The following is a 17,544-nucleotide window of genomic DNA, read 5'->3' on the forward strand; positions in this document are numbered from 1 at the left end:
GATTGTTTATTTCTTACCACTTCCCACAAACACTTAATACAGGACACAGTGGCTCTTACCATGAACTCCGTGAAATTACTTACAACAGGGTAAAAATGACCACTAAATAGAGGATCAGCATCAAAGCTGATGAGCCAATTAAGTTCCATTTAAGCCCTTGGAATGCAGTTTGAGATTTAAATGGAACATAAGACTTGTACAGGCCTGCAGTGAATTTCATCAGTCAGTAAGCACTGCACTCAGCAGAAAGGGCTAGATCCACAAAGATTTATTTCGGTAACACCTAACCCCAAGGCACCCTGCCACCAAGAAGAATCCACAGCCCTGAATTAGGTACCCAGGATGCATGGGGAGAGTTAGGCACCTAAGGAAGGGTCCTCAGAAGCCAGTCAGCTGAGCAGGAAGTTTCCTACATTTGCCAGGAGTGAAGTACAGAGAAAAGCGTAATTAGGTATCTAGCTCCCACTGGTCTGGTCCTCTAGGCGCCTGACTGACATGCCAAAGGGAGGCGCTTCCCTCTGCTCAGGATTCCAGGAGAAGGTTCATGGCTGAGAGTTGGGCACCAAAGCCAGGTCAGCTGCTGAGATAGCCCATGCCCTAGCAGGCAAAACCCAGACCTCTCATGAAAAGCTAGAGAAAGCCCTAATTATAGCCAATAATCCAGTGATCAGGGCACTCCCCTGAAGGATGGGAGATGTGGTTTCAAGTCCCTGGTCTGCCTGTTTTAGAGCAGAGACTTGAATTCACATCTCCCACCACCCAGGTGAGTGCCCACGCCACCAGACTACTGGGTATTGTAGGGTAGGCAGTCTCTCTCTCCTGTTGGAGCTGTTCTACTTGATATAAATAATTAAATATTCATTAGGCCAGAGAGAGAGAGAGAAAAAATGACTCTAGTCCAGTGGTTGGGGTATTCACATGGAATGTGGGAGAGATTGAGAGAGACCTACCCCCAAAACACTCACTAGTCTAGTGGGTTAGGGCACTGATTGGGAGGTGAAAGATGTGGATAAAAGTGACTGCTCCAAATCAGGCAGGCAGGGATTTGAATTTGGGTGATCTACATTCATAGATTCCAAGGCCAGAAGGGGCCATTGTGATCTCCTGCTCTGACCTCCTGTATAAGACAGGTCATAGGACTTCCCCAAAATAATTGTTTGAACTAGAGCAGATCTTTTAGAAAAACATCCAGTCTTGATTTAAAAATGGTCAGTGATGGAGAATCCACCACAACCCTTGGTAAATTGTTCTAATGGTTAAGTATCTTCACTGTTAAAAATCTTATTTCCAGTCTGAATTTGTCTAGCTTCAGCTTCTAGCCAGTGAATTGTGCTATACCTCTCTCTGCTAGATTGAAGAGCACATTATTAAATATTTGTTCTCCATGTAGATACCTATAGCTATGTCCTAGGTGAGTGCCTTACCCAGTAGGCCACCAATAGTTTATGGAGATATACCTATCTCATAGAGCTGGAAGGGACCCTGAAAGGTCAGTGAGTCCAGCCCCCTGCCTTCACTAGCAGGACCAAGTACTGATTTTGCCCCAGATCCCTAGGTGGCCCCTTCCAGGGTTGAACTCACACCCTGGTGTTTAGCAGGCTAATGCTGAAACCACTGAGCTATCCCTCCCCCCACCTACAGGACTGGGCTCTGGCTGTGAAAAGTGGTAGTAGGGCATTTCTAGTCGTTCAGCTTAGTTATAAACAGTAAATGCAACATCTCTTACTTATAATAACTGAGTAGTTAGATAAGTATGGAAACTAGTGAGGCAGCACCTGTGCCTTCAGCGTCTATACTGACTACTTCACTAAAGAATGGACAATCATTAATGTAGAATAGCTTGTTGCTTTGGGGAAAAAAGACCTCTTAGGTCCTGAAGATACATCTTCACTGGTTCTCTCAAGCCCCTGCATGGATCAATATAGTCCCTAAGAAAAGGGGAAAACCTAATAATTTTGTATGGCCTAGGTAGACCAGTAACATAAAATATTTATCCCTGGGGAATCTATTCAGTGATGACATATTTCTGACCTCTATTCTATTAGCATTCTAATGGAGAAGAATATGCATACTTTTTAAAGGTATACTTATCTTATGGCACATAGCCTATTTATGTATTATCTGACAGTGAGGAGGAATTGGATTCTTCCTGTCTAAATTTACTCATCCTCATTGTTAGAACAACCTGGTACAGGATGTCATTTTAGTGTTCAATGGCAATGCTGTCTGTCATCTCTTTAAAAGTAGGTATATTAATAAATACTTTCCATTTGTACTTGGAATCTGGCAGATGAATCTATTCATAAGTCAAGAAGGAATCCATTCTCAGAGTTTAATTCTGTCTACAGATTTTTTATCTTCCAAAATACAAAGGTGCAAACACAGTGCCTGTCCCTAAGACTTTACAGTCTTAAAGACAGAGCTACCAGTTCAACTTTTGCTGACAAGTGAATTTATTTCAGACTCTTTTAAAATGTATTTTTCAAACAATAGTTGATCCCTTTAAAAGTATTTTGCTACATCTGCTAATGGATGCTGAACAATTTGGACTCTGCACTTTTTTCTAGGGTTGTTAAGTTTCCAATTAACTAAAAATTAAGCATTAACTGGAATACCAGAAGTGAGACAAAATATGAAAAAATTAAGTTCATTTTTAAAATTAAAATTAATTTATTGATTTGTAGCATCTATCACTAATTATCTAAAAGAAAAAAAATCATACTTGTTTCTTTCTGAATGTCTATGGTGCCGGGGTCTTTAAGGCAAGCAAGCATGAAAAATGTCTTGTCCCCATATTAACTTTCTGCAACACTTGTTCAAGTGTAATTTGCTTGTGTTGTACCTATTGCTTATCCAGATGACTGAAGTACTCTCCGCATACCACACAGTGACAGTGCTAATTGTCCAGCATACAGTGAAAGTCAAGAAGCATGTTAGGGATACAGATTTTAGCTTTTATATTTTGTTTTGGTGGAATAGGAGCTGTTATTGCTGCCACTGCATCAAATGAGTGGAAAGTAACTAGCAGAGCAACATCAGTTATCACTGCAACTTGGGTTTTCCAGGGTCTTTGGATGAACTGCGCAGGAAATGCACTGGGCGCTTTTCATTGCAGACCTCATTTTACCATCTTCAGACTAGAAGGTAAGTAAAGGTAATTTTACTAGAACTAAGACAGTGCATGAAGAACTACATCAGTACAGGGTGATTAAGTAACATTTACAAATAACTCTGAGAATTTCAAGATGTGAGCCTAAGGAGGAAGAGAATGATTTTGGTTTGTACAACAGGGTATAACCAGAAACAAGGGTATACATTTAATAAAAGGAAAATATAGAATGAATATTGGAAATAATTTCCTGACAGTAACATGCATTCATTTCCCGAGGAAAAAGGGTAATTCCACTATGTAAGACATTAAAAAAAAAACACTACATACAGGACAGAATACTGGCAAATATACTTTTGGTAACAAACTTCTGTTGGCAGAGGTGGACTAGACTACCTAATAGAAATTAGAAATGGAAGAGGTCTATGTGAAACTAAATATATTGCTGGCAGGAGGCGGTAAGTTATAATGACAGGATCTCTGACACTTATCAGAACTTCTTAAAATAATTAGGGACCTGGTCCAATGGAGCACTTGTGTATATTCTTCACTACAAGCATGAGTGTAATGGAACTACTGACATGCTTAGAGCTAAGCACCTATGTATGTGTTTCCAGGATTGGGGCATGATATTGTAGAAGGTGAGTTAGAAAAAGAGAGAGAGAGGTATTGTACATCATCTATTGATTTGTAAAAAAGTAAATGTAGGCTGCTCAACTACTGAGTGAAGGTGGGTTTTTTTTTCTTCTTCTGTGTATAGAACAGCATATGGAGAAGCATTTGGTTTAAAATATTTGTAGTACTAGTTAAACTTTGAGGCACTAAACAATAAAGTCCTTTCTAGAATTCGCATAGTAGAACTACTCAGCTACCACCAATGATGCCCCTTCTTTCCCATGAGGACAAGGGCAAAGGAACTTGCTGAAACTGGGCTCTCCAGGATGACTGGGGCAAATGAACAAGGTGGAGTAGGTCCACCATAATCCAGTGTGTGGTGGGGGACGGTACTAAAAAAAGACCACCACTAGTAATTTCATGGAATCAGGGAAGAAATCCAGGGCAGAGGCAACCTTGCAAATTCCTCTTTGAGAGCTACAAGAAACACTAGTAGGTGGCATTCGTGGCCTGAGGGTCATACAGGCCAATTCCTGGTCCTATTGAAGTCAGAAATTTTGTTGTAGACCATAAAAGGTAAAGTTGATTGGTCAAAATGACTGATGATGAGGATGATGAAGATGAAATTATGGGCTTGAAGTTGCAGCCCTGGTGTAGGCAAAGCTCCCAGTAAGATCAATGGAACATTTATATCTCTTTGTACATATTTTATCAGACAGTCCTCAGAACTGCAAAAAATCATGTACTAATTATCTGAATCAGTGAGAAACCTTTTACTCGTGTTACAATATAGCTAAAATTAATCAAAGACGGGAAAAAAGCTATAGAAACTCAAGTTTCAGAGTAACAGCCGTGTTAGTCTGTATCCGCAAAAAGAAGAACAGGAGTACTTGTGGCACCTTAGAGACTAACAAATTTATTAGAGCATAAGCATATGCATCCGAAGAAGTGGGCTGTAGTCCACGAAAGCTTATGCTCTAATAAATTTGTTAGTCTCTAAGGTGCCACAAGTACTCCTGTTCTTTTTATAGAAACTCAAGTGCACTATTTAAAAATCTGTTTTATTTTTGAATAATTGTTTATGGATTGTAATGCTTATTTTTTCTTGAATTTTTTTTTTTTAAAAGAACACTTTCCTTTCAGTACTTCAGTGACTATAAACTTTCATCATCGTAATAATTGCTAGGAAGGTTATTTTCAATATAATCAATCACATTAGTGACAAAATTTTACTGCTTTGAACCATTTAATCATTGACTGACTACAAGTGGCATAATAAATATGATATGAATATGTATGAAGTTTTTAAACAATGTATGTACAAATCCCAATGAACTTTTGCTTTTTAGTAGTTTATAATAATACAGATATGTAATTAACAGCTTTGAGCAACATGTTCTTATTAAAATGAGATGGCAGCAATCATTTGAACTGACATTTAGGACATCTAATTTTAATCAGCCAGGGCAAGCACCTCCAAGGTATCGTATTACATGCAGAGAAAAATAGATATGCAAAAATAACGAAGCATTTTGTTTTATAAAATTACTTGACATCATGATACTCTGAAGAAAACAAGAAATCTGCTGGAAGAGCTTTGCACATAGTGCTAGATTGTAAAATATGAATCCACCATTATTCCAAAAGGAACTAAAATTGCCAGTGTGTCTTCCAGAGCCCGGTGGTGCTGGCACAATTTTTTACAGTGGGGGTGCTAAAGGTGGAAACCATGTATTTGGGTTATACTACTTCAAGCCAGAGGGTGTGGCTCTACTCCTAGTTCCAGCACCTATGCCAGAGCCTCTATGTATCATCATAATTATTATTATTAACATAGTGAGTGTGGGCAGGGACAGAGAAATAGCTTTACTATTGCTCACTTATTTTATAGCATTTATTTGCAGTTTGTTATAGAATAAAATACTAAACCGGCTATGCAAGCTCTTTGGTTCTTTAGTAATCTTTAGACAGTTGGGTTGGGGACCAGGAAGAAACAATGAGTTCTAGTCTTAGCTCTTCCGCTTACTGGTATTAATAAACTTCATGGCCGTATCATTGAGCCAAGTGTCTTCTTTCTAAATTAGAAGACAGGCAAGTATCTTTCCCCCATTTAACAGACGATATAGCTGAGAAGTTCCCGAACTGGAAATTGAATCCTATCTGTAGCATAGCAGACCCAGTTCTCATTCACAGTTATACTGTCTTTCAGAATGGAATTGCCAAACTTATTTGTTTGGCAGCAATATCTGTAACCATTATACTACCATCATCTCTGCAGCCAGGAATAGAACCCAGGAATCCTGACTCCCAGTGTTCCACTAGGGTCACCAAATGAAATTAATAGGTAACAGGTTTAAAACAAACAAAAGGAAGTATTTTTTTGCACAATACACAGTCAACCTGTGGAACTCCTTGCCAGAGGATGTTGTGAAGGCCAAGACTATAACAGGGTTCAAAAAAGAACTAGATAAATTCATGGAGGATAGGTCCATCAATGGCTATTAGCCAGGATAAGGAGGGAGGGTGCCAGAAGCTGGGAATGGGTGACAGGGAATGCATCACTTGATGATTATATGCTCTGTTCATTCCCTCCAGGCACTGGTACTGGCCACTTTCAGAAGACAGGATACTGGGCTAGATGGGCCTTTTGTCTGACCCAGTATGGCTGTTCTTATGTACTGACTAGCAAATAGTTGTTTAAACCACTGGTATAGTGTGTCACATCTTCTTGTGACTGGTTTACCTAGAGGATAATAGCCTCCTACTACTACCAGGTACTCCATTAACTCAGTGGTAGAAGTCTGTGTAACTCATGTAAAGGTTCTGGGTTCATAACTTGAATTCATTTTGGTTTAAATATTAGTTATTCAAAAACATGTGTTTAAAAAACATTAAGATTCCAAAGTCAAGCACACAAAACCTTAATTCAGCCCCATTATGTGTATGGGTTTGTCTAATTACACAATCACATGCTTTCTGGTCTACTGGACTCCTACTTCAGTCAGTGCACAAGATGGACAGTGAATGAGGCAGAGGGTTGCAAGAAGGACAGGGATGTTCTCTTGTGGCTAAGGCACTGGAATAGAACACAAGAGAGCTGGGTACTGTTCCTGGCTCTATCACATCTTTGCAGTGTATATGAGGTTGAGCAACACTCTCACACTCAAACATTAGAAAGTCTGGAACTTAACAGTGAAGGCCCTGATCCAGCAGAGCACTTAAGTACTGAAATAATTTCATGCAATTCTCACTCTACCGAACTTAAACTGCTTGCCTAAATATATGTTTGCCCCTTAGCATATGCAATGGTCAAAATAACAAATCATTATGAGAGTACTAAGTACCATTTCCAATAATCGTCTAGTAACAAGTTAATTTTACTTCTGTGCCTATATTTTAAATGTGTAGAATTTTTGTAAAGAACACGTAATATTGGTCTGAGGTATTAGCCGGATACCACTGAAACATCCTTGCAGCTTTAATTTGTTTATAACAAAGATTTTGTTGTGTTTTTTGTGGGGGGAGGTGGTTGGTTTTCTTTTAATAGCAGGCTAAACTGAACATTCTGTATTATTGATTCTTCTGCCATGTTAAAGTCTCCTGATAAATCATTGCTTTTGTTCATCAGGGTGTATTATTTTATACCATAAAGTAGATCTATTATTTATATTATGTAGCAACATTTTCCATGAAGACCCATAAGGTCTTCTCTTGGAGTTTTAACTTCTAGCTCCTAATTTTTGAAAAGGTGAATCATGAAGATTTAGCTAGTTCAAACCAATGAATTTCAACAGCTAAATCCACCCACACCTTATAGTTAAGTGCAGTTATTCTTCTCATCTGGAAGGCCTACTATGAGGTTTTCCCCACATGCTTCCAATTTTTTTAAATATTCCATGTTGTTCTACAGAAATCAGTGACACCAACATGCATAACTGTTGATATTTTCATATTCAAAGGAAATCAACTAAAATGTGGTATCTTATTTAACATGAGGCTATTCTTCTACAGCTGACAATCAGATACAAGACATGTCTAAGATTTATATTCGGTTACACAGTGCATTTGTTCAAAGTGATGAATACTGATTCATATTTCCAAAGGAAATGTGAACTTAGGAATTCTGTATTTCCTTTCCCAGATGGAGATGTTCCAAAATGCTCTCCTATTTGTAGACTGCTTTTCCTTTCTCCAAAAGTGACATTATAATAAGACAGAATGAAAAATACTTCAACTAGCATCAATACCCTGTATACAGCAGAAATAGGAGAACAAGCCACACACCAAAAATAGTGAAAAGTGACTCAATGACCCCATTTTAACATGTTATTGAATTGACCTACCAGCCAGATTCATCCTTCACAGGGACATAAGCACCTTCTCAGCTTAAAGGCTGGCCAAAAAAACAACAAAACAAAGAGCTGTTTGGAGCCCAGCCTCCAGGGCAAGCCTTGCAATGCACAGGTCAGCTCTATTTTAAATTCCAGAAGTGGCATAAGGTGGGGGAAGAAACAGTATAATTAATTAAAAGAACAACACACAGTACTACCACCACCACGTTCTTATATAGTGCTTTTCATCCAGAGATCTCAAAGTACATTACAAAGGAAGTAACACCATTATTGACAGCAGGTTCAGAGGGAGACACAATTTATGGTCTGATTTTACCTCCTTCCAGCATCTTTGGGCTCCACAAAACATAAGGCCAGCCCTGCTCTATTGTTATGAAATAGCCTCTCATATCCTGGTTACATAATATTTTCTCTCATGCCTCAGTTGCTTGCATTTAATCTACCCAAAAATTAATGATTTTACAGTTAAGCATCCTCCTTTGTAATTTGACAACAATTAAAGGACTGTGTTCTGGATCTGTTAGCCATGCAACAGCAGTGTAACACACCTCCTCTGTAACAAAGTCTCTGCATTACTCACGGCCACAAGGATATGGATACTCATGTACATGAAGGGGGTCTAACTGAAGGGTAAAAAGTAGTGGTATTCCAAACTCTGCCTACAAAATAAACTTCATCTATTCAAGAAGCCAAAATGAGACACCACTCCCACTAGATGGTGCAGATGTTCAAAATATGATTCTGTGCACTCCACTGGGTAAACCTGGGCAAAAAAGATTCAGCAAAAAGTAAATTCACACACCCCCTTCCCCTCCCCCCCAAAACCCTGCATTTTTCTGTGAACAGTTTCAGCTGGAAAAAAACATTCAAAAAAGTTGAAAGTTTGTTTTAGCCATTTCAAAAGGAAATGTTTTGACTTCATTTTTGAAATGGCATTTGTTTTCAAAAGTTAGCTAAGAAGTGAAAGCCACTTGAAAACAACCTGAAACAAAGCACCAAAAGAGTTGTTTTGGGTCAAACAAAATGTTTCATTTGACCCAAAATGAATTTTTTTTTCATTTCAGCAAGAAAAAACAAAAAAATTCCATTTGGGTTTGGACAGAATAATCAATTATTTGTGCAGCTCTACTATTAGGCTCCTTGGGCGTGACCATTCCCCTCAGTGTGGCTTGGAGGACCGCAGAGTCTAGCAACTACACAGGGCTGCAGCTTCAAAGGGCATGAAGAGGCAGCTAACACTGTCTGGAACACCAGTAACTCCCAGTCAGCCACTCAGATATCTAGGCGGGCTGCAGGACAGCAGACTGGAAAGAGTAGATGCTCCCTTGTAGAGCCCTTTGTGGGACTATTTTTTTATCCTGCTCCACAATACCCACTCCCACCTGCTCCTGCATCGTTTCTTGCATTTTTATCCCGCTCCCACCTGTAAAACCTTAGATCCCACAAATCCTGCAAGAGAGACAAATTTCCCCATGCTACTAAAAACTAAAACCAAAATAACAGGTTGTTTAATAGATTATAAACGGAATTCAGAATCAACTTTTACCAAGAAAAGAATAAAACAAATCTTGCTTAAACCATGTAAAAAAATACTTCAACTCCTGTTATAATAGACATGTAATCTTTCTATCCCTCACTATAATTTAAGTATTAAAAACGTTATTAAAAAAAAAAGAAAAACTTGCTTTACATTGCTGAAAATCTATTTATGACAAACTGATGAGAGATGTTGTGGTTTCCCACAAAATTACCACTTTTTTTTGCACACTCAATCCCTCCCAAAGAGGCGATGCTGAGGGTGGGGGCACAGGAAGGGTTGACCACCTGCCCTCCCCAGAAGCTTGCTCAGGGCACTTAACCCAGATGGGGAGAGGAAGGGGCGGGGCCAGAGCCAGAAGGGAAGAGGCAGGGCCAGAGCCTCTCTTCTTCCTAGGGTGACCAGATATCCCGATTTTATAGGGACTGTCCCGATTTTTGGGTCTTTTTCTTGTATAGGCTCCTACTACCCCCTACCCCGTCCCAATTTTTCACATTTGCTGTCTGATCACCCTACCCCTTCCAGACACACTCCCCGGTGCAGCGCAGCGGCTGCCCTGGGCTCAGCTTCTAAGGGATAGTGGCCAAGCAAGCTGGAGCCCACCCCAGCATGCTCAGAGTTGGCTCCCATCCCCAGAAGCTGAGCCTGGGCAAGGCAGGGAGTGGCAACAGCAACAGCCCTCTCCCTGCCCAGGCTCAGCTTCTGGGGTCAGGAGCATGCCAGGGAGGGCAGGGGGCTCCAGCTTGCTCGGCCACTGTCACCAGAAGCTGAGTCTGGGGGGGCGGGCGGCCTGCGGCTGCCACAGTTAGGCACCCTCCAGGTAGCTCCTGTGCTGCACCGGGCAGCATCCAGGAGTGGCTCCAGAGCCTGGCTGCCAGAAGAGCAGCCGAACAGCTCGGGGAGCCAGGCCGGCACAGCAGGAGGACAGAGCCCCCCGCCCAGGTAATGTGGAATGGGGAGGAGGGGACAGGGAGAGTGCGGGGGCCCTGGGCTGGGGGCGGGGCAGGGAGGAGTCATGTGGGAGGTCACGCAGGAGGGGTCACGTGTACCCCCCTTAGCTGGTGCCCCCCTTTGTGTCCCTCCCACTAGTTGCCTCTGCTCACCCGTAACAAAGTATATTTTATCCATTCCCACTATTATGACAGCGGATCCTGCAGGACCCACAGGATTCCAGTCCCGCTGCAGGGCTCTACTCCCCTGCTCAGCTCTCTCCCTAGAGAATGACCTCTTATCCCCACAATTGACTGAGGGCTCATAAAATACTTCAAAAGCAGGGTGGGCAAACTACAGCTGGGGCCGCATCCGGCTCTTCAAACATTTTAATCTGGCCCTCGAGCTCCCGCTGGGGAGCAGGGTCCAGAGCTTTCCCTACTCCGGCACGCTAGCTGGGGAGCGGGGTCATGGGCTTCCCCACTCCACTGCCCCCACCCCAAGCATTGCCTCCGCAGCTGCTATTGACCGAGAACCACGGCCAATGGGAGCTGCAGGGGTGGCACCTGTGGACAGGGCTGCGCATAGAAGCCGGAGAGGGGACATGCCTTTGCTTCCGCGAGCTGCTTGAGGTAAGTACCACCCAGAGCCTGCACCCCTGACCCCCTCCAGTGCCCCAACCCCTGTCCCAGCCTTGATCCCCCTCCCACTCTCCAAACCTCTTGGTACCAGCCCAGAGCACCCTCCTGTACCCCCAACTCCTCATCCCCAGCCCCACCCAGAGCCTGCACCCCAACCTCCTGCCCCAGCCCGGAGCCTCCTCCCACACCCTGAACTTCTCATTTCTGGCCCCAGCCCAGAGCCTGCACCCCCAGCCAGAGCCCTCACCCACTCCTGCACTTCAACCCCCAATTTCATGAGCATTCATGGCCGCCATACAATTTCCATACCCAGATGTGGTTCAAAAAGTTTGCCCACCCCTGTTCTAAAGAGTAATTTTTTGCTTTAGGAATGCATCATATGGCAGGTATTTTCCAAAAAAACTTCCAGAGATCTTCACTCTCCTCCCCCACTTCAATCTGCGCAAGCTGAACTCTGTGTGCTATCATATCAGTACAGTCACTATAGTTTACAGGAACAAAGTATAAACATTTCCAGCAAATGTACTTAATACAAGTTTGTTTGCCAAGTGACTCTGTATCCTTCTTTGGTTATGGTTTGGAGAGGTTTTTGTTTAAATGAGAAACCAAGTGGAAAGGTTTCCTAGTCCCTCACCCTTCCTGTCTGCAAGTACATGCTTCCTTGGTACACAATCATTATAGGATATGGGAGAAAATCGTGTAAGCCTGTTGGTAAAATGCTGGCAGCACATCACTTGCTTATCATCCACATTCTTGTCTATCATGTAGGTTAAAATAAGAAAATGTTCAACTATCGCTTTTAGGATCACGGATTAATATATCCCCTGCAGGATCATTGTGGAGACCCTTCCCCCCCTAAATGATCTTAAGAACCACAGTGGGGAGCAGGAGCAGGATGTAGGTCAGTGGCCTGGGTCAGCAGATGAGATTGACACCCATTCTAAGACCTTAAGGAGCTAGTATCGGTGATTTGCCTTAATGGAAGCAGAGCCAGGAAGAAGGTAGGATCAACTTCCCCCCCCTCCCCTATTTACCTGGAATTTAATAGGTCATGGTCTGGTGGAATATATGGCAACAGATAGTTCCAGTGTGGAACCACTTGGGCAAGAAATCATGAGACTCAGCTAGCAGATAATGTACACAGCAGCAGCTACCTGAGAGCAAATTTGGCAGCCTTACAGCAGTGTGAAATTAAGAGACTGGGGAAATCAAAAGGCTGAGTCACATGGAGCCTGAGAAAAAAAAGTCTAGCAACTTCAGGGGGAAAAAAAAAAAAGAAGCAGTGAGTAGAGCAGGCCCAGACAAGGCAGCTGCAGGTCTATGGATGGAATCAGAACTGGGACTCCGTGATTAGAAAAGCTGTCCAAGCAGAGCAGTGGTAACTAGCATGGAGTCGGGGCAGAGGCAGCACTGGGAGGCAGGCAGGGTCCAGAGGAGTATTACTTCAGTAATGGATCCAGTCCATGGTGCTATATTCACAAATGTTTGTATTGGTAAAATGAAGTAGAGGAGATCTGGGAAGCAACTCATGTTTCAGTGATATGTATTAGTGTTCTGGTGCACTCTAACCTCTGGGGTGCCCCTAATACCGTTACAGGGAACTTTGCCTCTTATGCCCTCTTTTGACCACTTCTTCAGCCTGGAGTGGCCTGTCTCTCTCCAAGTCTTCCAGCCAGGTCATCTTTTAAGTGCCTTAAAGTGCCAGCCAGCCTGCGACAGCCATTTCAAATTGTGACTATTGTCTCAATGCTACTCCCACTGAAATCCTTTTTTTTTTTTTTTTTTTTTGCCACTAGGCTCACTCCTGTTCCTGTTGAAATCAAAGTTCTGTCTACAATCTTAGCAAAGGCTAAATATTAAAACAGCAAAAATTAGACCATTTAAAAGAATTTTGGGCATTTTTGTTAATGAAAAATGGAAAAGTCTAAAATAACCTAGAGAATATGGTATTTTCAATACTTCATCTTTATTTTTTAAACTTTATGTCCCCAGAGAGTTTGAAACAAAAATCTGTAGGAACAAAAAATGTAGCTATCTGCAAATCAGTGACTCTGAAATGGGATTTGGGGTCATACGAATCATCAGCTGACCAGGAGTTTCCAGTACTGAGATCACATAGGCTAATCTGACCTTTGGACATATAAACTGCAGAATCTCGAGTTGGAGTATGGATGTTAGATTACCTCTGTATTTGGCACTGGAACAATCACTACTGAAACACCATGTTTTGGTGTCCACAATTCAAGAAGGATGTTTATAAACTGGAGAGGGTTCAGAGAAGAGCCAGGAGAATGTGCAATATCAAAAAACATGCCTTATTGTGATGGAGTGAGCTCCTTGAGTTTATTTTCCTTAACAAAGAGAACGTTAAGGGGTGACTTGATCAGTCTATAAGTACATATATGGGGAGCACAAATTTGATAACAGAGGTCTCTTCAACTTAGCAGAGAAAGGTATAACATGATCCAATGGCTGCAAGTTGACGGTAAGCAAATTCAAACTGGAAATAATGTGCACATTTTTAACAGTTAATCATTGGAACAATTTACCAGGGGTTGGGAAAATTTTAAAATCAAAATTGGATGTTTTTCTAAAAAAGACACCCTCATTAAAACAGGAATTAATTCAGGGAAGTTCTATGGCCTATGTTATACAGGAGATCAGACACGATTATCATAATGGTCCCTTCTGGCTTTATAATCTATGAATTTAGAACAACAGAACTCCATGTATGATGAACTTTCCATGAAGATGAAAAGTCTGTTTCTAACCAAGAATAGTTGTTGCTGTGCATGAGTCATAGAGAGTTACTTCCTGAGACACAGACTTTATTGGCAAACTTCACTTCTCTCCACTAAGGAAAAACAATAGTATTGTTCACCAAAAGAAAACAAAATATGCTCCTTTAGGTCTTAAGTGTTTTGGCTCTTGTTTGCTTTTATTTAAATTTTACCAATTAGCCAATTTTCTATATAGCTTTATATTTCTTTCATTTTCTTTGTTCTATGAAGCCGTGCACTAGTCATTGTTAAGCAACTGTGTAATTTTACTATCCATGCCAAAAACCTCACAAGCTCCCCCCCCAACATTTAACCTCCTTTTTCTAAGTAAGCCAGTCAAGAAGCCAGCAAAACCACCTTTCAGCACCGTCTTTCAGCATCATGGATTCTTTGAGGCAGGCTTCAGGCCAGGGCACGGTACAAAGACAGCACTTGTTGCTCTGGTGGGTGATCTCCTCCTGTCCAAAGACAAGGGAAGTACATCCATGTTCATCCTGCTGGACCTCTCTGTGCCATTTGATAATGCAATGCTGATCACTATATTCTCCTGACCCATCCCCAAGAAGCTACAGGAGCAAACAGAGGTACCCTGAAATGGTATTCTAGTTCAAACCCAGAAGGTCATTATGGGCAACTGTTCCTCCACTTCCAAAGCGCTCACCCTCAGCATCCCATAAGACACTGTCCTTTCCCTCACATAATCAGCATCTATATGAAGTCATTGGGAGAGCTGGTGAGACAGCGTGAGCAGAAGTGCCAGCGGACATCTTCTTTATATCTAGGCTCAGAAGGATTAGATTGGTTTCGGTAAATGTCGATTCCACCATTCACACACACAAACCAATGAAAACAATATTTCCATTGATAACAATAGAAATCTACAGATAAGCGAAGTAAGAAAAAAATCTGCTTGAGAACTTAAGAGTTTGATTTAAGGCTAAAATTTTGACATATTATGTTAACAATTTGTTGTAACTGTTATAAAGCTTTAAGTCTTTGAATCTCAGCATCTGTTCTCATTAAATAATTATTGTCTCATACTCTCCCCATTGTCTGACCCTCCATAATTTCCCATAACTGTAACATTTGTATAAATATATAAAAATTGGGGGAAAAATGCTTAAAAAACAAATATCAATATTATCCGTCAAAAATATAAATAGGTTTGGTAGAATTAGATTTGTATCAACCATAAACAGCACCATCTCCCTGCTCTCTCAGGGTTTAAATAAAGTCAGCTCCTGGATGATGAGCAGCTGGTTAAACCTGAAGTCAGACATAATTAAAGTGATGCTGGTAAGAAGATGGAAGCACTTTGACAAGCTCTCCTCCCCTATAGCACCTATGACTGGCTAGAAGGTTGCATTCCTTCCTATCGGACACTGCTCTGGACACACATTCACAGAACCATACCCTACATGGTTGATTAATGCAGTTCATATTCAGGAATGAAGAGACACCAATGAAGCGCCAAGTGGGACAAAGCACAACGGCCTTTCTGCTTAGCAACATAGATCTCTTAATACATCACCACAGGGCTCCCCTCTCTGCACTGAATAGAACTTGACCAGTCCCATGCTCAGTAGTCAAAGCCTTCAAAATGATTGGCCCTGGTAACCCAAGAGATTGCCTCTCTGTCCATGGCAATGACTTCCCACAACAGCTGTGTTCCACTGCAACAAACTGACCAACCAAGAAGGGAAGACCCATGTGGGCAGGAAACAGACCTTTGATGGAAACTGAACATAGAATAGAGAATTCACTCCTGTAAGAGGCCACTGCCTGCTCCCAGAACTGAATGTGTAACTCATTTCTCTTACACAGCTTTTCTGCAGTACATTCACTACATACACAAACAGAAGCTCTATAAATGGATCACGTTTCTCCTACAGGTTAGGATGGAAGGAAATTGCTATTTTTATTTCTATTCTTGAAAGGTATTCCGATAATATGGGGATGGGACACACCACCATACAGCCACTGGATCCTCCTTACGCTACCACACATTCCAACAGCACACGCGGAGCAGGAAGAAGTAGTAGAAGGACAACGTTGTTATAATGCTGAAAGGTAGCCGTGTAGAGGCTACAGCCTCCCCTCTTCTCTGCCAGTGCCTGCCTGCCTATTGAGCCCCAGTTTGGAGTTTGAAGTACTGTTACTGGGAGTGAGCCTGAAATCCTACTATCCCTTAAGCACCATCGTCCATGAGATACCCACTCCACAAGACCTCCTCCATCACCAAGGGCGAGCATCTGCAGTCTGGAAAGCTCCACCCATTCTACAAAAACCAAAGGGAGCCTGCTCTCTACTTGACCAATTCTCCCACAGCCAGAGGCCACAGGGAAACCCGTCTGACAACTGCTGCCAGCCCCACCGCTCCAGTGCGGAGCTGACAAGTATGGGAGATCCATGGCAAGGTCTCTGTGAGGTAGTGAGTAGGAGGAAGATTGAGTGATGAAGAGAGGCTGGGGATGAAAGAATGTATGGATTGGGGTGGGGAGTGTCACAGAATGTCATATGCTGACACAGAACGTTTTTGAAGGAGTCCATTGTGTAGATTTTGGCAGCATTTCACTGGTTAGCATCAAATACATTATTCATAGTAGCTATGATAATGATAACAAGGTAAACAGAATTTTTTGGTCAAGGCTGCAGCTAAATGATCAGCAAGCCTCATTTAAAATCCCTCAGTGTAACTGAGGCATAATTAAATTTCTAATCTTACTGTGAGTGAGCAATTTAGTAGTACGTGATGAGTAAGTTACATTGTGGAAAGAAAAAGGGATTTCTGGGTGTGATTAACAATAATTTTTGAATTCCTGGTTCCAAGAACCCAATGGCAAAACTCTAGAGACTCAGGCTACATCTACACTACAGGGGCGGGGGTCGATTTAAGATACGCAAATTCAGCTACGCGAATAGCGTAGCTGAATTCGACGTATCACAGCTGACTTACCCCGCTGTAGGGACAGCGGCAAAATCGACCTCTGCGGCTTCCCGTCGACGGCGCTTACTCCCACCTCCGCTGGTGGAGTAAGAGCATCGATTCGGGGATTGATTTGTTGCGTCCCAACGGGACGCGATAAATCGATCCCCGAGAGGTCGATTTCTACCCGCCAATTCAGGCGGGTAGTGTAGACCCAGCCTCAGAGCCTGATCAATCACTGAATTACTCCAGTTTTATGCCAGGGAAACTCCATTGATTTTGAGAGTGTCAAACCAGCCTACATTGGAAATAATGCACTGGAAAATCAGGCCCTCATAGGTATGGGAAGTAGGAGTGCGGGGGGTGCTGCAGCACCCCCATGTTTTATGTGGGGTCCCGACTGCCGGCTGCACACATGGGGTCCCAGCTGCCGGCCCCACTCCTGGCCACGTACATGGGGTCCCGTGCCGGCCCCACATGCGGGGTCCCGGCTGCTGGCCCTGCTCCCGGCCCCACACACGCCACTGACCCCACACCTGCCCCCAGCCTCAGCCCCATTAGCCCTTCCTGTGTCCCCCCACCCCGCCCTGGAGACATGGCCCTGCTCCTGGCCTCAGCTGCTGGGGAACGGGATGGGGGACGACAAGATAAAAC

At 42.6% G+C, this 17,544-nt stretch overlaps 1 protein-coding gene across 1 annotated transcript in view; it reads left to right on the forward strand.

The window, feature by feature from the left end:
- Positions 1-2,849: 2,849 nt before the first annotated feature.
- Positions 2,850-17,544, forward strand: part of CLDN10 (claudin 10) — a 92,325-nt gene continuing 77,630 nt past the window's right edge. Inside the window, exon 1 of the mRNA XM_054012238.1 lies at positions 2,850-3,144. Within this exon, the coding sequence (XP_053868213.1) occupies positions 2,931-3,144 (214 nt within the window). The 5' untranslated portion in view covers positions 2,850-2,930. The remainder of the gene's footprint in view (positions 3,145-17,544) is intronic.

Source organism: Malaclemys terrapin, chromosome 1 (assembly GCF_027887155.1).
Source record: "Malaclemys terrapin pileata isolate rMalTer1 chromosome 1, rMalTer1.hap1, whole genome shotgun sequence".
NCBI lineage: Eukaryota > Metazoa > Chordata > Testudines > Emydidae > Malaclemys > Malaclemys terrapin.